This window comes from Strigops habroptila, chromosome 5 (genome assembly GCF_004027225.2).
Source record: "Strigops habroptila isolate Jane chromosome 5, bStrHab1.2.pri, whole genome shotgun sequence".
In the NCBI taxonomy this organism is placed as follows: domain Eukaryota; kingdom Metazoa; phylum Chordata; class Aves; order Psittaciformes; family Psittacidae; genus Strigops; species Strigops habroptila.
In genome coordinates, this window is record NC_044281.2 from 65,385,634 (window position 1) to 65,407,830 (window position 22,197).

General features: G+C 35.1%; 1 protein-coding gene across 4 annotated transcripts in view; it reads right to left on the reverse strand.

The window, feature by feature from the left end:
- EXOC6 (exocyst complex component 6) overlaps positions 1-22,197 on the reverse strand; it is a 91,061-nt gene that overhangs the window by 25,223 nt on the left and 43,641 nt on the right. For 2 of the 4 annotated variants that reach the window (XM_030486599.1, XM_030486600.2), the window contains exons 17-21: positions 22,007-22,141; positions 16,631-16,810; positions 13,523-13,552; positions 7,529-7,670; positions 96-169 (exon numbers count right to left, since the gene is read on the reverse strand). In XM_030486599.1, the coding sequence (XP_030342459.1) occupies positions 96-169; positions 7,529-7,670; positions 13,523-13,552; positions 16,631-16,810; positions 22,007-22,141 (561 nt within the window). The remainder of the gene's footprint in view (positions 1-95; positions 170-7,528; positions 7,671-13,522; positions 13,553-16,630; positions 16,811-22,006; positions 22,142-22,197) is intronic. The other 2 variants (XM_030486603.1, XM_030486602.2) reach the window with 1 other exon arrangement.

Genomic DNA, 22,197 nt, shown 5'->3' on the forward strand with positions numbered 1-22,197 from the left:
GGAATGCAAAAACATGAAAGGTTCTTGAATTTAATAACTTCAGATTGGTCAAAAGGAGAAATTAACAGGATAAAACCCAAAAACTAGTGTCTTACTTGTCTGAGGTTGATGAAAGCTAACTGCAGGGTGTCTCCCTGGAATCCGGGCACAGGCTCAGAACTAGCAAACACTGCAAAGAAAGGTTAAAAATATTACAGAGATAGATTAAAAAAAAAACCCAAAACTAACAGAAAATCAAGCTCTATGCAAAATAAATATTAACTAGCATTAAAATGAAACTAGTTTGATAGAAACAGATTAGAATAATAGAATCATAGATTAAACTAATAACTCGCAGTGATTAAACCCAGCCAAACCAACAAACAACTTTTCCATCATTTTTCCAATAATCCCAAAGAATAATAGCTTTGGGAATATTATTAGGAATTTTGCTTAAAGTTCTAACTCAGTAGTATTGCTACAACCAAAGAAACCAACATCTTTTTTTGGCCTGGGGTGAATGATTACTGAAGAATTTCAAAATACCAATTCCATGGCTGTCAACATATTTTCAAACATCTGCTTTTGTTACAGCATCCGCACTATAAAAAACACACCTCTGGCCAAACAGCAATAAAAGACAAACACTAAGGTGGGAGTTTTTTTAATGTGTAGACAACAGGTAGAAAGCTCTACGTGCCAAAGTCAGAGCTGAAATGTCTGTTCATGCCTTTTAGACAGCTTATCAATAATGAACTTCTGCTCTTCTTGAACCCAAAAATATGCTGTCAAAATTGGAAGGCAAAACTATACTAAAAATACAAAAAATGGTAACATGGTAATGAAAAAAGATCAGCTGTTTGTTTAAATTAGGAAATTATCAATAATTGTCAAACTTACTTAAAATAAATATACTTTTTGGTTTTCTATTCCAAATTAGACATTAATAACAAAGACAGTTGCAGAAACACCCACTGCCTCACAACCCCACAGATCCAGTGCTCAACTCTACTGTGCCACATGGACTCCTGCTCACATTTAAAAGTAATATGAAATCCTTAATAGTTTGGTTTTGGCTTTTTTGTTTGTTTTTTGTGTTTTGGGGTTTTTTTTAATGGCTACTTAGAAAATTGGGAGCATCAAGTGAAAGTAACACCCAGAAAGACATTGGTGTCTGAGCTAACATGACAGTAAAATACTGGGCTTAGTCATTTACTTCTGAATGTATGATTTCAACTTAAAGCAAACTAATGAATTCAAATAGACTACCCACAAGTCTAAAAATTATTATATGGAATGCAACTGTAAATGAAAATAAAGATTCTTATTTAAGTGGTACAAGAAGCTACTAAGACCATCTCAGAATATCTATGATAACTTAGTAATAGATGAATATAACATCAGAGTAGCAGTTATACCAGTAGAGGAAGAATTTATTACTTGTATTATGGTAATGCAAAAGAGAAAACAGTCTGTACAACTACCAGCCTGCAGAAGAACAAAAGATCTCCGGGCCTATGAAAGTACCCTTCTGAATGTCCTAGGCTAAAGGGTTGGGTGTCTTCATGGCTGTCTTCTGCAGGTATTTCATGGCCACTGCGATTACCCTTTCTTCAGAGACAGACAGGCTGTGATGGTGTCCCCTTTGGTCAGCCAAACATGGCATTTAAAATAGGAATACCATACTATAGTACGGAATTCTTAGCAATGCCCCATAGCAAACCACTAAAAAGAGATGCATGGGTTGAGAGCTGTGGCAGCACACCAGTAAGGAGGATAAGCATGATGGTCAGAAGGGGTCTTTTCTACATCCTCTAAATGAGGAAGGAGAACCTAATACTATTCTTGAAAGATAAGGCTTATCTGTATCTGGTCCTGTATAACCTCCATTTATACAGAGACCTGCCTCTCCCACTAGAACGTGAGCTCCTCCAGCTCCACCACGGAAGCAGTGGGAGAAGGAAGCTCTACAGCAAAGGAATGACTACAGAACTGAAAAGCAAATGGAACTGGAAAGTGTGACCTGCAGCAAAACGTTTCAGTTAACTACTGGCACTTTATACTTTGGTAGGTACTTTCCTATAGTGGAATACTTTTACTCGCCACAGGGCAAATATTTGCATCCATTCTGCAGCTCATCAAGCTAACAATTTGGAATTTAACCTAATAATGCAGTAGGATTTAGTTTGTCTATATAGTACTACTACTACTGCAACTATGGAATAAGAAGCATGCAACCACAACAGCACCAAACTTAATTATTGCATCAGCTTTGTTCTTTTTAACTACAATTTTATATTATGAATGCATTCACAACACCAGGGACACTCATTATAGGATAAGCATTTATTCTCACATTTGGGTCATTCTGACAGGTGATTACAGTAGAATTTGTTTCATTATTACAATTTCATGAGTTCAAAGGGCAAAAAGATAATCTACTTATGGTAACAGTCAGACAGTTCTCCCTCCGCCCTCAGCTTAGGGCTTTTAAGTTTTGCTAACAATTTTACAAAGCTAATTAAATATTTTCTACTGCACAGCATTTCAGGAAGATATTATAAGAACAGGATTAACATTCTTAACATCTTTGTCCTAAGGGTCCTTTTCCAGATAGTAATGAAACATTGTCATATATACATCTTTTAAAATATTCACCCACTATATTCATTCAAGGCTTAAAAAGGATTTGGAGGGGTAGGGGGCTGGTTGGTTGCTTGTTTTAGTGTGCATAAGAGCATTCAGGAATTTTATAATATATGAGAACGAAATGCAAAGATCACCATTAAACTGTCACTTATAGGGGCAAACAACTGGCTGCTTGGCAGTTTAAATCAGGAACTTCAATGATTTTCAGGAAAATAAGCTGAAAATATGCATTACATTAATCTGCTATTCACAAGGGTTTTGTTAACATCTTCTTTCCCTGCACTTTGCTGATACCGTGTAGACCTTTTCTGTGTGTATAGAACAAGATCTTTGGCACAATGTGTGTCCACTATATATATAATCTCAACATACATCCTACAATAGGCAGTATGGGAATTTACAGGAGGTAGGATCTAAGGAAAAAAGCATGTAGTAATACAAAACCAGGCTGGGAGGTAACACATACATGAGAAATTTAAATATTGTAAAGATGACTTTAGTCCATTTTCTTTTGAATACTTTGCTTTGATCTTTTCATTATATTTTGTATACAGAGCGTAAGTGAATTGATGTACATATGTGTTAATGAATATCTTAAGAAAAAGGCTGTGTCTGCTAAAATAGAGTTTAAGACATTTTTAACTGTAAATTGTACTGAATTTCTATGCACTTCTAGATTTATTAACAGGTTTCTAAATTTATTCTCTCTAAACTCCATCTTTTAGCCATCATCTGGTTGTGCCTCTCTATTGTCTGGGAATTCAGTACCGGATCCTTGACAAATAGTTTTGCTGCTCAGAGTCCATACTTTGGATGAAAAGCTAAATTAGGGTAGTTTTACTTCATTCTCACAGTAGTGATTCACAGGCAGGGCAGCAAAGCTACGAATGTATTTTTAAAGGAAGAGCGGAGAATCGGGTGACGATCTCAGCAGCGGTCAACCACTTTGCAGCCCTGTTGGATGCTCCAGCTGTTCAAACACGCCTGGAGGGGAGCCTCGCTGAGGGAGCTGCCAGCTGGCCGGGCAGCAGCCCCCAGCCCTGCCCCCAGCACCGGTGAGATCTCGCTGCTTCCCCTCACTCTTGTGCTGCCATATGTGACTGGCAGATGAAGGATGGTCTCAAGTGAGTTAAGTAACCTGGCTTCCCAGATGGGAGAAGAAGCAGGTAAAGTGAGGGGCCTCCAGAGAAGAATACAGTGCCTTTTCAAGGACAAACAGGATTTGGGTTCCTCGGATTCTGGCATGCCCACCTGGAGATAGCCTTCATGCACGCTCAACAGAGAGCACTTGAGTCAAGATCTCTCTTGCTCTTGGATACTGCAGCTCTCCACACAGTGGGTGAAAAAGCAAGGGCTGGCAGGAAGCCCTTCTAGAGCTATTTAGGAAGGCACACTGCATCCTGCTTTGTGCTAATTCTCTGCTATCCCATGCTCATTAATAGGCAGGACCCAAAACCTCTTCATCCCTGCACAGACTCATGTCTGGGTGAAGAAGGATGCCCGCTCAACCATACCTCCTTCTGTCAATTAATCCTGTTTCACAATTCAGCTATGTTAAAACACATAAATGATGAAAATTACTTTTACCTCTTCCATCAATTAAGAATTTCTGACAAGTTCTAATTCCTTAATAAAAAGCTGATACAAGATTTGGATGGTATAAATTACAAAATACGTAAAAAAAGTAGAGAAATACTTCAATTGGAACAGGACAAACTGAAATCAAACTGAAAGATTTTGGACTTTTTGGAAAGAAAACAAAAAACTTATAGAAGCAGAGGAAAAAGATAGTAACTTGGTTTGTTTTGTTGTTTGGGTTTTTTTTTTTCTATTAATAAATCATCAGAGAAGACCACTTCACACTTTACTGTTCTTGAACAAAAGCAAAGAAAAAGCGGCTGCTTCCAGATTTTCTGCTCTGCTTTGCATAGAAATGCAGTGCAGCTGAAATCCCAGCATTCACCACAAAATCATCTCCTTCCCTTCCACCTTCCTTTCTTGGAAGTCCACTTATTATTCTACCTATTTACTGTGACTAAGAACTTTAGCACTTGCCGATTTTAACACATCGCTGCTCATTAACAAATTGTTGGGTTGTTGGTTGGACTGCTCATTACTTTTTAATGGAGAAGAAAAAAAAGCTGACAAGTAATCACATTTTCCTGCTTTTATTTAGATCTCCTCCAGTTCATATTAGAAAGAATAAAAATGCAATGTTAAATATCAGAATAAATACCTGGAATATTGCCAAGATTTTTTAAAAAAAAAAGTATCTTCAGATATTTGTAACCTTTTACACATATCTGATATACTGTAACATTTTACACATATCTCACATAACTTCTTAGTTCAAAATGCACCTGAGTATACTCCACTGTGTCTGTAAGTAAAATGTCAAATCCATGTATACAACACAGTAGCAAACTATCCAGCAGTTGAGAATTATTCGCACACTCTAAGCACTAATTGAAATGTCGCTGTCGTATCCATTAATCTCAAAGTGTCAAAGAATAAAGCTAGGGGAGGGTGATGAGCAAGAACATAAATCACAGGCATCACAGTGAGGCCTGGAATGTGCCTGTGATGGACCTTATGAATGAAACCACAGCAGCAAAGCAGTCTGAGTAAAATCTTGCATTGATCCTTTATTCCACAGATTATAAGATGTTATTCGTTGCAACATACTATTCTGACTAGCTTCCATAATTATCTTTAAGCTACTTAAAGGGTTTCTGTGCAAAACCAAATTTTTTCTAACATGCTTTAAAAGCTTTGCAGAGAGAAAGAATTAAAATTTATTCTATTTGCATCTATACAACCCACACCAGACATTTTGCCATGGTGGAAAGAATGAGACTTAAAGAAAGTCTTTAAGTTACTAGTTTTTTGAAACTTCCTCATTTTGGCTGAAGGTTTTCCATGTCCTGCCCATGCCATATGCTCAGTATAACTGCTACATATAACAAAACATGTTGTCTCAAGGTTATATTTTAATCTTAAAACAATGAAACATTATCACGTTAGATTAGCTAAAACTCTCCTAAGACTTCTCCAGTGATTGAAGCTTCCACTGTGCAGCAACAAAAGATGGTAGAAAGAGCAGTAATAGATATGAGAATGGTGCACTACAGGGCAAAGGCTGAAAAGACAAAGGTCTGAAAACAACTCAGAGACCAGACGACAGACAGACTTGTTGGGACTTCTCATTACTTTGCTGTGTTCATACTGTGAAAGTCACCTGCAAGGCATACATTTTATCCCCTGTACTGCTAGAAATCCCCAAATGAAACAATGAACTGGTTAATCTCTACAGTGTAGTGAAGTACTGCATTGTTCACAGATGATATTTTCAATACTAGAAACAGAATAATATGGTAGTGGGCAAGCTTTTTTCACTGTTACACTATTTGTTCAGAAGGCAGATAACTGTTTAGTGAGCGCACCAATTCAGCTTGTCTAGATGAATGATTATGGTGTCAGTATTACAAACACCACAGAACTTCCATTTTCACAGCTAGGATCTTTTTTACATCTAGAAAACTACACAAATGCACATACCCCTACATACCCCCTACCACCTACCTGAAAAGAACACTACTAAATTTGCAACATCAAGTGTACTAAAAGTAAAAAAAAAAAAAAACAAAACCAAAAACCATCATAGGTTTGGCCAACTTGTGCAACCACAAGACAAACTTTAATGTCATGGTCACATATATTTTTTTCAATTGGACTCTGATTATCCTGTCAGTTCATTCCACACATAGAAAGGCCTTAAGGCTGTATAATGAAGGACCGTCAGAAGGATGTCACAGAGTTTAGCTGCAATGTAACAAGTGAGGCAGGAGAAGGAAACATAAGCATATGGTTAAAATGAAAAAAAATGCCCCTCAACTCTGTCCCTGGACTCCCACAAGAACCCTTTGTGATACCAAGGAAATTGCTTGAAATCAAATTTAATTGCCCATAGGTGACTGTTATTTGAGTAGCCAATTTTTTCATGTGTCCAAACTAAAAACCTCAGGATGTGACTTGCAGAACTCCCCCATTTACAGCTGTTGTTATCAAAACCATTGAGATCCATGCTTCAAACACAGAAGAGGAAAGGAACTTCGAAAAACAGAGAGTAAATATCAAAAAAGCATGAACTGAAAAAAATGCTAGTGAGCCTTTTCACCATATCTCAGTTATCAACTCTAAAACCAGATCTAAAACCTATTCATCACACAACAATGTTATGGAAGTAACTTCCTTCATACAGATTAACAGCCCATCCTCAGCGGTGACCTCCATGCAAAACACTGAGGAAACTAATCCTGAATTCAGTGCCAGATTGAACCAGTTTTATAAAATAATTCTGACGACATATATTGAAAAGCAAGAATAAAAGAACATCTGATGTTTACTAAATTAGTATTATTATTTCAGACAGTGAGTAGTAGTTCTAGGAGAGAGGAAACCCTATTAACAGCACATTTAAAATTTGTGTCATAATAAATAAACTCAAGAGGGAAAATTGAAATTTCACAGACTTTTTACCTTTTTTTCCACAACTATAAACCCATAGTATTTATGTGGTGCTTTTGGGCAATTTTGCACTATAGTCTTTTTACTGGATATAGCAATTACGATCCCATTAACAGTAACAACAGATGTATGCCTCAATCAGATACTTGAGTTAACAAAGGTTTCATAAAAAAATTTTCCAGAAATGTTAACATACTTACTCACAAATACATTTACAAGAATATGTATTGTAATTTTTTTGTTTGTTTGTTTGTTTTTTTAAAGACAAAGCTTTAGCAGATTATGGAAAAAAGATCCCTATATGGCTTACATTAAAGAACTTTTTTGCAGTGTTAAGACAGATATAAATATGAATTCTGGAACATCTACTTACATTCACACTGTATCACATCTAAATTAAACTGCTGAATTGCTCCCATGCTTATTTGTTTTAATTCACTGTCCAGTAGCATCTGCATTAGGGATGTTGAAAGATGCTGGCAGGCTGACATGCAAGCTGTCTGGGCCACTTTTCCCTAGTAGAAAGAGCAACAGGTTTTAAGGTAGAAATAAATTATATGTCACTAAAGAACTGCTTATCTTGTTTGATCTTAATATACACTGAAGCCTTAATGATGCAGGGCTCAGATTAGAAGGAGAAGGATCATACTTGCTATTATTTCTTTGATCTGTTTGCTTTGTTTCTATTAAATCAATCAGAGATCTAAATTAAATATATGGTAAAGCAACAATTGATATTTCTTCCAGAAATCCAACAGTCTTCATGAATACAAGGACATTTTGAAAATAATAACAATATAAATTGCTGAAGCATATGAACAGTTTTGTGGATTTATTTTAATTTTTTTCACCCAAACAGAATGAAAACAAGAATGTAATGAAAATCAACATGCTCCCTATATTTAACAATAGACAGCAAAAAAAAAAACCCAAACTTTCTATAAATCAAAATCACTGCTTTCAGTGGGGCATTTTTCATAATAGCATGTGCTAATTATTGGCACTCTAATTGCTTGAATTCCATGTCAAGGCTTCTTGCTAAATTATTTAAAATATTCATGGTTATCTATCATCTTTTCAGGTACTTAATAAGTCAGTGCTGCCAGTAATCAACTACTAGCAAAATGAAATGTAGCCCTCTACTGTACAAAATAGAAATCATTTTCCAAACACAGCCTAATTAGTAACATTGCTCTTTACAATGTATATGTAATTGAGAGAAATCATTTTCCAAACATGAGACCAAAAAGCAAAGCACAAAATCAGACTTTAATTTGATAAATTATTAAAAATTTAAAAAGAAAAGAAAAATTGAAAGATATGGAAATTCTAAATTAAAATTAAGAATACCAGTTAAGACCAGATACCCGATCAGATGGCACCATTCTATTCATAGCATTGCAATCTTTTAGAGCAGAGTGATCTTGGCTTTCAAATGTAATTATATGAATCTCTGTGGTTTAATATACTGAAACTATGCTTTTCAACTGATGTCTATGTTACAATATATATTAAAACAAAAACAACTATTAACATGCTTACGCAAAAAAAATCATAATTATATAATAAACCTACTGGGGCACACACCACTGTTGTTTTACTTGTATCCATCAGTAAAGCAATGACATCCATTTCTCTAAAGCAACAGTTCCCCAGCTGTTTTCTGCAAAGTCAGGTTGATCAATTCACTGTTGACTCACAGAAACACGCATAAGCAATGAAAAATGGCAAGGATAGACCATTTTGATCTATCCAGTTCACTGTTCCCAAAAGTTTGGAAAATACTGCTCCAACACCTGAAGAGCCAGACCTTGTCCTTAATAAGATTTTTTTTTCATGTCATTTGAATTTTCATGTAGACATATAACTGAAAGCAAATTTGGCCCTAAATATTTTTAACTTTAAAAATCCATTCTTTGTTACAACATAATTAAAATGTAGACAACACAATGCAAAGCATTCACTCTCCTTGCATGTCACGTTGAAACATTAAACGGCTTTTGCTAATACCTCTTTAGCGTTAGGACACCTTGAACTGTTAGGAGCTTTATATCTAAAATGAGATGTCAGTTTCTTAATTGAAAATCTCAGAAAAGCGAATAACATTTTTGACCAAAACAGATGAACTGACAAAGAGGAATGTAAGAAACAATGCAAGAACAGCATGCTTAAAAGTCTCCCAAACCCAATGGTAATTACACTGGGAGACATGCAGCTCTATTCCCCAAGCAGAACAATATCAATATGAATGGGGAAAAAAAAAAGAAAAGAGGAAAAAAAAGGGGGGAAAGGAAGGAAAAACGGAGGTGAGAAGGGGAATCGATGGGCCACACTTCATTTAATTACAGTGTAGTAGCTTTGAAATACTTAATGGAAATGCCATTTTGATTTAATGGAACAACTAGTGCATCTCTGTTTAATGTACTGCTCCATCAAATCAGCTCCATGTCCTATTTATGCTGCCACTATAATGTAATAAAAGTTCAGCCAGATTAATAGGCTGTCAAGAAAAATTTTAACATTCAATTTATTTTACATGCAAATAATGTGTACTCGTCTAATACTTTAAATAAAAGACATAATTTTACATTTCTAACAAGCATCTGTAGTTAATTGTTGCAGTCTGGCAAATATCAATAGTACTGGAGCACAAGATAATGGTTACAATGCAGAAATGACATGGTAAAAGCCACTTGGACTTGAAGTATCACTACATGTGTGTTTAATGTTTATTTTTAAATTTCATAAAATGGAAACATCCTAACATTTAAATTATTTCCAACTATGTAACTTGAACTACAGGCTTATTGTTCACAGGACACATCAACAAATAACAGAAGTTTACTATACACAGTTTATACTTCCTTGATACACTCAGTTCTCTTAAATCTAGAGAAAAACAAAGCTACATATATCAATCAAAATGCTGAATTTTAACTGAGAGAAATGTTAACTTTACTGTTATCCTCTTCAAAATATATTGCTTCCCAGTTCACAATACATTTGATGTACAATATTCAGAAATAAATTAAATTCAAATTCATGTTTGACAAGTGAGATATAGTTAAAAATCTACCTCCAAGATTCCACCACCCACCAATTAATCAATTCCTTGCTATTTTTTCATAAAACATTTTGAAGAGGAAATTTAAGGAGTCATGGACTTAGCAGTAACATTTTTTATTTCCAGAATTAAGCAAATCTCAGTTAGTTTTAAAACATTCTTAATGTTTATTATTTGCCAGGTTTGGGTGTTTGTTGTTTTCTTTTTTAAATTACTATTATTATTTTTCAATAGGGTGGCTGTGGTTATTGTATCTAGCAATTAAACACTTATATTCAATAGCATGCAAAGATTCAGCAGGCTTCTCGCATTCGCTCCAGTTGCCTCCCATTTGGAGACACTTACTATTATCTCCGCTTTGCCTATGCTAATTGCTGCTATCTACAAAACCTATTCTTCCACTCAACCAATGTAAAGTTTAGGAAACAAGGACCCTATTCTATAAGCAAAAACACCTGCTAACAGTGTTAAAGGCAACTGTTTTTTCACCCAGCCTTCACATTTTGCTGAAATACAAGTTTGTAAATAGAGAAAACCCTTAGACAAACTTCTTATATTTCAAAGGAGCTTGTAAAGAGAATCTGCTGACATATTAAATCCTTTTTTATAGGACCCAAAAGCTTTTCTCCTAAGAACAATTGCAGTAAAGAGACATTTGGCTTCTAGGAAATTCCCAAAGGGTCAGCCATATGCATCCTTCCACGGCACCTTCGCAGTACTGCTTTCTAAGACCCATGCTAGCTGTCTCAAAAGCAGCTTTCATCATTCACTGTGGTGTCAGTCAATATGATTTATGGACTGCATTCAACAAAGTCAAAGCATATAGAATGAGAAATATGACTACAATCTGCTAATTTGTTTTGTATTGAGCCACTTAGGAGTCAAAGACCTGATGTCAGGCTGAGACCAGCAACACAATTAACAGGCCAGTGACAGATTCATCCATCCTCCCTGCCAGGCTGTGCCAATCAAAGACAGCATGAAGCAGCATTTGGAGAAATCAGTAAGAAAACCCATTCTTTAAGTAGCCCGTGGAGGCTGTTGATTGACAGTTTTTGAATATAGCTGCAGAAAACCACCACCCCTTCACCCTCACTGCAAGCTGTGAAATTAGGTTTTTGCTGCCAATCATGGAAACAATAAAATAACACAAACTGCCATCCTCAGCATAAAAGGAAATAACAAAACTTATGTTAAATCTAAGAAGCTGAGGAAATTAATTTAACAATATGAAATGACATAATGAAAAAAATTCTAAAAATTCATAGAAACTAAACATACAGATTTTATTAGTCAGAGTAACTAAAGCATTATATTACTTAACATCAGGACTAAAACCCAACTTTTGAATTATTGTTAAAATACAAGTATACTAAAAAACAATAATGGACTTTTTAAGAATCAATTTTACTTCCAGTCTCTGCCCCAAGTTCTACTGAAATAACAAAAAACACCTACTTGAAAGTAATTTGTCCAATACTAACTTTATATTAAAAAAGTATATCAAGAATAAAACTTCAGCTAATTCTAAACTTAGATTAAAAACACTTACATACACACCCTCTATAATTTCAATTTAACTGATCTGAAAATAGAAGGTAAATTTTTTCTTTAACTGTTCAAAATAAATGCTAAAAAAATGCAGGTCCTTAATAACAAATTTGATAATCCAATTGATTTTATGAGATTAATGGCTGTATAATGAAATTTCAATTTGCTTTTCGATTCAAAGTATCTAACAGGACTATAAACCGCAATATGAAATTAAAATGGGATGAAAAAAAAAACCTGAAAACAGAAATAATCTTAAAGACTAAATTATTGTGACTTTTTAGAAATAACTGCATGACCCTCAAATTATAACCTTCCGAAAGCAATGTAGCCTCTGTGCTCTGCATTGCTGAAATTCCGCTAGTGCTTGGTTGTGTCATAACTGGCACACTGATACCTATTCTACATTAACACGAAGTATTTCTACACAAGACATTCAATATTTGTAGTGTTCATGACACCTATTAGCTTGACAGTTCCACATCAGGCTGAGTATTCAAATCATAGAAATGTTTGCTGGAATGAACATCAATGTCATGTAGTCCAATCTCCTACCCAAGTGGGACTGTTACCCACACAAGTTCAGGTCCATTGTCCTTTTTTCCAGCTGAGCCTTCAAAACAATCGAGGGGAATTCAACAGCCTCACTGGATAACCTTCTCCAACACCACAGTACTCTCTTTGTGCAAACTTTTTTCATAATGTCAAAGCCTCACCTCACAAGCTTCTACCTGTGACCACAGTCACATGTGAATTTGTCTGTCCTACGAGAAAGAGTTTGGCTCCATCACCTTTGTATCTGTTCTTTAAGAGGTTGTAGGCTGCCAATGGATCTCTCTCTCCCAACCTTTCTCTTTAACAGACTGAATAATCCACCTCCCTAAACCTCCATTTGTAACTCATGTGCTCCAGGGTTCTAACAACTTAGAAGCCCACTGCTAGATCCTCTTTCCAGATTCACAGAGCTACTACTCAGCCAATTGTTTTTCAGATTACAGCAATGAACAGGGTTATTCCCATACTGTGTACTTTAAATGACGTATGCATTTGTTCACAGAAACAGTGAACACCACAGTACACATTTGTTGCTGTACACTGATTAAGTGAACAAGATTCTACCATATAATTAGAAAAAAATAGCAAAAGTTCAGAAATTCAGTATTCAGAAGCATTCTTAACAGAATATTATTAATTTCAAGACTTTCATTATCATGGAAACGTTTATGCCAAATCAAAATAAACTCTGTATACAAAAATTGATGACCTGAAAATAATCAGGACGTGAAAGAATTCTTAAACACAATTCATCATCTTAAAAAAAAAATAATAAAGATTGAGCACACACATTCCCTTAACCCCAGACAGATGTAGCACAGAAATGATGGAACTTTCACTGATTCTTTATGCTACCACTTTACCCTTATTCTGTATGCTTGTCTCATAGCTGCATTTTGATACCTGACCTTTCTTCCAAAGGGTCTCCTAGTCTCTTCTAAATTTTCTCATTTGGGATGCAACGCACACCCCACCAACCTTCTGCAAGGTTTTTAGGGCTCCTGTTGTCCCAGTGTACGAAACCCCAGTGTTAGTCATTAACTTGATCCCTGCATGCAACCACACAAGGTACGCAGCAAGTCATCAGGAAAAGAGAAGGATCTTCTTATTAACTGATTAAAAATTGAAGCAATAAGCCTGCAGGCAGTTCATAGTTTTTCAATTCACATGCTTTTTCTTCATCTTGCATCTACTTACCGACATAGCTGCATGGTCATTGTTGTTATTCTGAGAAGGAAACCAGTAAGGCAATCAAAACAAAAAAATTAAGATGTACTGTCAACATCAAAAAAAAAAAAAAAAAAGAATAAAAAATTGGTAGCAATAAAAGGTAAAGAAAAACTTCCAAAAAGAACAATTACAGCTACATAATTCCTTAAATTATTTTTTTTAACCCGTGAAAGTTTATAATATTTTGTTGAGGCATAACAAAAATATTAGAATTTTAAAAATACTAATTTGGCAATAAAATGTTTTTCTGTAATAAAGAACATCACAAATTACATAGTGTCTGTTGATATGCCTTCACAGAAAGTTTTCATGGTAAGAAATAACGTATTCCAAAATACTTAGTTTAAAAAATGCCATGTTCATTATCTTGGCTTACAGAGGCTATCTGTGTGTCATTAGCATACTTTGTTCAAGCAATTCTTAGAATGGCTCAGGACAGTAAGAATCTAAATGTAATACGACCCAATGAATTTTAACATAAATCTAATGGTAATATAACTTCAGGGTGGAATAAAGCTATTTTCTTTTCCCAAACTGCTTCTTCAGTGCAGTAAACAAGCTCAGGAGAAAACTAAGATACAAAACTTCAGAGAAAAAACCAGAAAGCTTCAGAGGCACAAGACATTTCCAGTGAGTCAGTAGAGATATCAGACCCCAACTAAGTTGTGCCACAAAGTGTGCAGGTTCAGTAAAATTGAGATCAGAGTCTACATGATTTAGATTTCTAATGTTCCAATAAATGTAATACAAGTTGCATGAAACAGATATGTAACACAAGATGTATTTTTTAAAAGTTATGTCTACATTGGTACAGAAATACTTCAGTATAGCCCCACACAGAAGCACAAAAGCAGACACATCCCCGTGCATTTATGCAGCTTACACTTACATCTAAAATTCAGCAAGACTCTAACAGCAGAAATACAATGACCACAGGAAAAAAACATTAAAGCACATATTATAGCACTTCTACAGGAAGACTTATCAAACAGAAACTCAGTGACCCTTGAACAAGACTACAGAAAACTAGTGTGGCCAACTAGAGCCACTAGCCCTAGCACTATGCCCTCTAACATGATCAGATATGCTAAAGCAGGAAGAGAAGAGCTTCCTCTACTTGTTGTGCTCTTTTCCTTACTAAAACTATGGTGAGTGGCTAGGACTTCTGTTTTTCGATTTCTAATTACAGAAAAGGTTCTGAGAAACTACTTTGAGCAGTGGGATGTTTCTACCAGCCACACAAAAATTATTACAGAAATGACACTGTGACATTAATGGCATAATCCATTAATGAAAAAGAATACTAAAACTATTCCAAATCTCAACTTGGCATATGACAATCTAGCTTAGCTTAGCACTCCAAAGTGCCTGCTATTTTAATGAGTTATGGAACCTAGTTCTGGTCTTATGTTTGAAAATGCTTTTACTACAATTTTTCTCTTAATGAAAATAACATACTATTAAAAATCTAACCAGAATCACCATAATGAAGCTGAATACACATTTTCATAAAACCTCCACAGCTCATGAACAATAGCATTGATAGGACTGTATGTTTCTGCAACTCACCAGGCCAGAACAGAGAGCAATACACAGGGTAAGTAAAAAATTACCAGAATCCTCTTGCCAGTCCAGACTAGTTGTCCATATAATTCTACATCTGCCTGTTACCTAACCAGAGTGCGAAATTACAAAATAACCTCTTCATGGGAACTAGCTTTCTCCAAAGGTTGACTTGTGCCCCCAGGCAGAAATTTCTATTCCTTTCACACTTTTCAAGTCCTAATGCTACAGCTGGTTCTTTCCATCCCTCATAACACACTACTTCATTCTGTTTGTGGCTCATTTAAGAACACCTGTATCACAATCTACATTCATGACAGACTTCTGTACATCCTCCTCTAGAAGTTGCACACCCCTTAACTGCTATATATATATGACCATTAAGGAGCAGTGCCATTTGTTCACACTGCTTTGTATGTCAAGTTACAAGAATTTAAAACTATCTAACAAACTTCTTATTATATATCAAAAAATCTCAACTGATTTGGCACAGAAACACATGCCTCACGTGTCACATTCACATCAATATTACGTGATACATTCTGAGTGGGTTATGCCTTTGAGTCAGTAAAAAAAAAAAAAGGAGACGGAAGAATCACAGCCTCTTCACATGTGATTTAGAAGACCAGATAAGCCCACACTGTCAGCAACTACACCACCTTGCTGTGCACGTGAAGAAATTATCTTTTACTTCAGCCTGAAGACTCAAAACATTCTATGCCTTGAGGAATTATTTTTATAGTCATTGCATATGGGTAAAGTATTCAGACATGAGTGTGACAGTAGCAACGAAGGACAAGCTGATGAAAAGCAGATGTAGCTTGAAAGACTTACTGAAGTTACTCCAGACATATAAAGCTATAAACTATTATGATGATAAATCAAACCAGAAATAGTCTTTTTTGTCTTAAAGCAAGGGGAAATCAGACAACAGAATGTAACAATCAGTACATAAAATAGTTTAACAATATCCTGTTACCTGGGACAAAATAATTCAGGATATATTTGATTATGAACAAAGATTCATTTCAATGAAGCTCAGTTAACTAGAATCAAATTACTTTTAATGACCAAAACTATTTAGCTAAAAACCCCGAAATCTTGGAGAATACAAGACCTCCATAATCTTATGCACAAATGCAAGATTTGCACCAATTCTGCAATGCTTGGATCAATGCATGTGTACAGAGAACCGATATGGTTCATTAAAAAGGCCATCTGATGCCTTAAAAAACTGCATGAGTTCTTACACAATTTGTAAATTAGCTGTTGTTAACAATATTACTAAAGTATTTGAAAGTACTTTCTAAGTATTACCATGGTTAAGCATCATCAACATACTGAAACACATCTGAAAATACATTTGTACTGAAAAAAAAAAAAAATTTAAAATACATCTGCCAGCATATGCACAATTCAAAAATCACATGTATCTTCAAAATCTTAGTACTTTAAAATAAAATAAAATAATGCTCCAATAGTTTGAAATTAAACTTAATTTTGAACACTTACAGGTAAGTGCGTAAAAACTTGAAATGTGCTTCTTAAAAAGTTAATAAGGTCCATTAAGTATCCACTGGCTCTTCCATCTGATTCAGACATCGTCCAATCATAATCAGCAATCTGAATAAATTCGTCTATTTTTTGGTTAAGTTTTGTGTATATTTCTCCTTCTGCAGCATGCCTTGCATCCTGAAAAAAAAAATAAAATCTTGTGCAATTCAGAATTCTAATTATTATTAGAATGCAGATAAAATTATCCTCATCGATAAAAACGAAGTCTTGTGTTTTTCTTAGAATCAAAAAAACGTGTTATTGAAATCAATATTTTAATTTCTGCTTTACAGCAAGTCTGAGGTTGTGGGTTTTAAAATACTCCCATAATATATAAGATAGGAGTGTTTATAACAGAATATATCTACAGAATAAGCTAAGTTCTCAGAGACAAATTAAACTAATTTGAATTGGAAACAAAGTAGTCACTTTATGCTCTTCACAACAATCATGTTTAATTCAGCCTTACAAATTTATCAACCTTGACACAAAGTTTATTTGCCCTCTTTTACAAAGAAAATAATAAAATAACTTAATTATTTTATCTGTTACGGCTAGAGGTCCAGCAATCATATGATTTTTATGTAACTAATGTCTTAAAGCTGCACATCTGAAGAATACTCATAGTTTTTCATGCTCCTTTAAATTATCGTAGTCATCACACACCATGTTTCAGAGCACTCCCGTAGTTACCTTCCCCCCTTACTTTTTTTTCTGCCACTGCATAGATTCTACTTTTTGGAACAGGAAAGAGGTAAAGTCTAGCATTTACTGTGAAGTGAGTTTATGAGGCTACCTATCTGCCTTATTTGTTATGGAAACATCCTCATAGATGCAATGGCATCTATGTGCAGATGCTTGATAAGGTGTATCTTGCTGGAAAGACATACTTTTGCCAGCCTGGGTTTTAAAAGATGCTCAGTAAATTCTACGTTCTAATTTGGGCTCAAGATGACACTTTCTTCACTGATCTTGAGAAACAATTTAAATAAGACATTCGATTTAAAGTGAACTGGTCAGCTTTTGAAGGATTTTAGAGAGTAAAAGTAGGCTGGATATACTGGAGCAACATAGACAAAATTCTCATTTCTAGTTTCCTCTGGGAGAAAGCAGTCCAAAATGACGGCGCTTCAGAAAGGTGTAAATAAGAAAGGCAAAAAGAAAAAAGACAAAAAGCCCCAATAAAAATTATCTGATCTTAAAGGTGACATCACAATGAGCGTGTCACATTCACTCTTCAGTCAGGCTCTAGGCCATGAGGCACTTCAGGAGGAAGCAAGAAAGCATATGGCCCTGCCATGTATAAATATCAAAGCACAATTCCCTCAAAGTAGCATTTTTACTTCCAAACCAACTTGTAAAAGCTCCACTGAGCCACCCTCCCAGTCCAACACACAAGAATCTGGCAACCTGTTAACATGTTAAATAAAGGAATACGCTAACATCCGCTATTTTTGTGGATGACTATGACTATAAAAACTTCAGTTAAAGTCTAGTTTATATTTAAATTTTCTAATTTACAATGGGACCTCAATTTGAACATACGTTCTATAACAATGGGACTTGCAAATATATCTGTTTGGGTTTAGTGCAGTTGCTTAGATTTTTTTGTTTGCTTGGGTCTGTGTTGATTGGTTTGTTGGGGTTTTTTTTGTTTAAAAACTAAGTAATTTATGGAGCAGCTGTATCATCTTTACCAGTTAGGAAGATTTACCCGTGATGGTAAGACTAGTCCTTCAGTTTTTGTTTTGGAAGCCTGTTTTCGGCTACCTTCTATTTTGCTTTGGTTATTGGTTTACAATTTGAGCAGTGTGCTGCTGCCTGTACTTTAATCAAGGCATGTTGCTCTGTTCCCTGAGAAAACTGCAAACAGACGAGCATTTGGATTTCAAACCCAGAAGTTACTTCTGAGAAGCAGCACTCTGAATCCCATGCGTAAGTCAAGAATAAGTTAGCAGTATTCAGATTTGGGATGACTTGTAGAGACAGATGAATCATCTCCATCTCTTCTTTTATAAAATGGTGACGGAATTGCATCAAAACCTTTTCAAAGCTCACCAGATTTCCCCCCCATTATAAAGTAAAAAGGGCAAATTACATGGTTTTGTTAAATGCCTTTTCTCTCAGACGTCCTGAAGCCTTGCACAGGATTTGATGCGCTGTATCTGGCTCTCCAACAGCCACTAGACAGCTTAATGTTGAGACCCTGGGCCCCAAAATGTCTATCAATTAGATCTGCAAATACATCCACTTATTCTTAGTATGACTGCTGATTTAAAAAAAAAGAAAACAATTGCCATCCAAAGCTAGAAAATGTGGCTATAAATATTGAAAGCAACACAATTTTTTAATATGACAAAATGAAATAAGTTTTAGTGTACTTTTTTGGATTGTTTGGGGTTTTCTCTTTCTTTTTGTTTCGTTTTAATTTTCACCCATGTGAAACAATGCCTGCAGAATTTGAAGGATATCTTAAAATGAGATCTTACATACAAAAATAAAATGAGTAAAGCAACCCTCTAAAATAGTAGCCATGAAATAGGTCTGAAGGCTTCTATTAAAAAAATGCAGTGTAGATGTACTTCTAAGATCACTTAATGGAATGTAAATGTGATCAATGCTGCTAATAAAAGGAGATTTTTGACCACTCACAAAGAATGGGGGTGACATGATTTGCCACCAGGAGATGAATTTAATAACAGTAGAACATATCAAACTTTGTAAGAGCCCAGCTGGGGAACTGCAAGCAGTTTTTCATCAATATGGGTGGGAGGGGGTGAAGAGGGATTAACGAGAAAAGAATTTTCTACTATAAGTGGAGAACGTTGTGCTAACAAGTTCTCCAGGGAAAGAGATGGGAGAGACACCATGAAAAAAAATTCTTACGTGTTTGACAGCATTCATTCTGTATTTTACCAAAATGCATAGATACTAAGCTCATTCAACACAGATACTATATACCATGACTCCCTCCAATGGAACTTAGTTTCCAGTATAGTTAAACATAACTTAGAGCATAAACAATCAGCACAAAATGTAATGCAAATTTTCAACTGCATTTCTTAAATCAAAGAATAAAGAACATCTTACCTCTTAATTAAATCAAAGACTATGGCTGCATCAAGTGTTTTGTTTGAATGTTAAAAAGGTTATGGATTGACCTTACACGAAAGTATCTATAAATACGCAAATTCAAAGACACACATGCACTATCAGTACACAACAAGCAACTAGGCAGCCTCAGCTTAAGGACAGGGTAAAATTAGTAAAATTACTAGTAGGGCAATGGTAACCTAACTACAGTTGCTAGGCCAGAACCTTTGTCTTGCCTTATTCATTAAATCCTTAGCAAAACAAATGACAGTTAATGGGAAAATTTTTGGCAATCAACTGGAAATATAAAGTGTCTTGCAATGATGATGTCTTATTTCACCTCACCCACCTTTTGATATCTATGCCAGAGGGGATGTTATAATAGGATATGCTACATATTGCATCAAGAGAAAAAGTACAGAAAACAGAACTACTCTCAATAGGATTAGTCCTCCTTATCCCATAAATACGAGAAATCACCCTCCTTTGTTTCAGTGTACAGTGAAAAAAACCCAAATACCTTAAGTTCAAGTTGCAGCTGCTTTGGAATCCCTGATGACTTTTTGTTTTGTTTCTCTTAAAAAAGCTTTCTGTATAGAAGCCCCAAGCAACTAGGAAGGCAACGCATTGGCTGAAATAATGGCACAAGGTAGCAATACAAGATTATTCTTCTTTGAGAAAGTTTTCTTCAGAAAGAAAACCCCAAACAAGCCCATAGGCATACATATTTGCTCCCATTCTAAACAAAATAAAAAACTACTCAGCCAGACTTGGTCAATGAAATAATTTCTGCCATATTTTATATGTATAAACGCCAAAACTTGGTTCTTTAGTGTACAGAACCACCTGATGCTTGAAAGAAGTACCTGGTACGCTACCACCACCAGAGCATGATGGATCTCTAAGCATCTCTACACCTATCTCCAGTGCCACAGCACAGGAGGGTTTGTGGTGTAGGGCCATTCAGTGGCCTGAGACCAAACCACCTTTGCACTTAGCATAGCTAGTCCAGCTATTGGGGTCTTGGGTTGGAGCTTATTAGGGTCATCATGACATAAACCAGCCCAAGCAAGGATCAAAATTTTGACTAATTTATCTTGGAGATAAGTTTCAGTCATCTTGAGTTACCTGACATTATGTGTATAAGTTGTCTTCAGCAATTTAATTTTTATGTGCAGGTTTCTCATTAACACCACCTGTCTGCCTTACAACTAACAAGGACTAGGGCCTTTTGAATAATTTTGTGGAGAGAGACTTCACAGACAAGGGTATGGTTTTTGCTCTGCAAAGACATCAGATATGACTATACAAGTACTTGATCTTTTTGCTTTAGTTTCCTCTTTTCAAAATCCTTCAGAATTTTTACATAGACAAATGCAAGAACAACTAGAAGAGTTTTACCTACTAATGAAATGAGGAGCCATTGAGTATAGAAAGAAAAAACTACAACATTTTTTAATTTTAGGATTATTTTATACTTTGCTTACAAATATTGCCATACTAACCATTGAAATTACAATTATCTATGCTGAGTATCCACCACCTATTATTTACTTTAATTTTTTGAGATATAAGCTTAAGTACTTCTGCCATTTCTGAAAATATCAGAGAAAATACAGCTTGTGTAGATAAGCAGCTGCTATATATTAGAAATAGTAAGTTCGTATGATCATTTTAATAAGTATTATTGTGTATAGACAGGACATGTAAGTAAAATAGGAATTCTATAAAAGATAATTGAGTAATTTATGCTTTGTAGCACATTCCTAACACTGCTTTCATGTTACTGCTTTTATATTACTAAATTACACAATTTGAAAATATAAAAAAAGATATTGTAAATTAAAAATAAACAATACAAATATTTTAGATTAAACTAGCTGTTTTGCTTGATTTCATTCAGAAAGGGGGGGATGTTACACAAACTGGAGCTTAATCTATTGAAAGTTTCTGGTGCAGTTAAGCTTAGCTTGTCCTTTTGTAACTCAAAGATGCATCTGAAAAAGAATATTGATGCTTCTTACATACTGACATATTTCAGATCATACTGAAAACGTAAAAAACAATGTTCATCTGCTCAGTGTTACAAATGAATCCTGAACAATTCAGAATTGTTTTAGAATCAAAAATGGGAAAGCATGCAGCTTTGCCCTCACCCCCTTCTGATTTAAAATGTTTCATTTATGATTATTTTATTGTAACTTTTCAGAATAGACATACAACAGCTGGCATATATCCTACCTTAAATGTAGAAAGTCCATAAAGTCTTGCAGTGTGAACAGTCACTTGTGAAATATTTGTAATGTTAGATATAAAATCCTCAAGGTATTTACAGGCTTGTTCCAGGTGTGTTGTGTTTATGATGATTTGAACAAGCTACAAGAGACAAAAAATCCTTGTAAAAATCCCTTTTGTATCACCCATTGTAATTT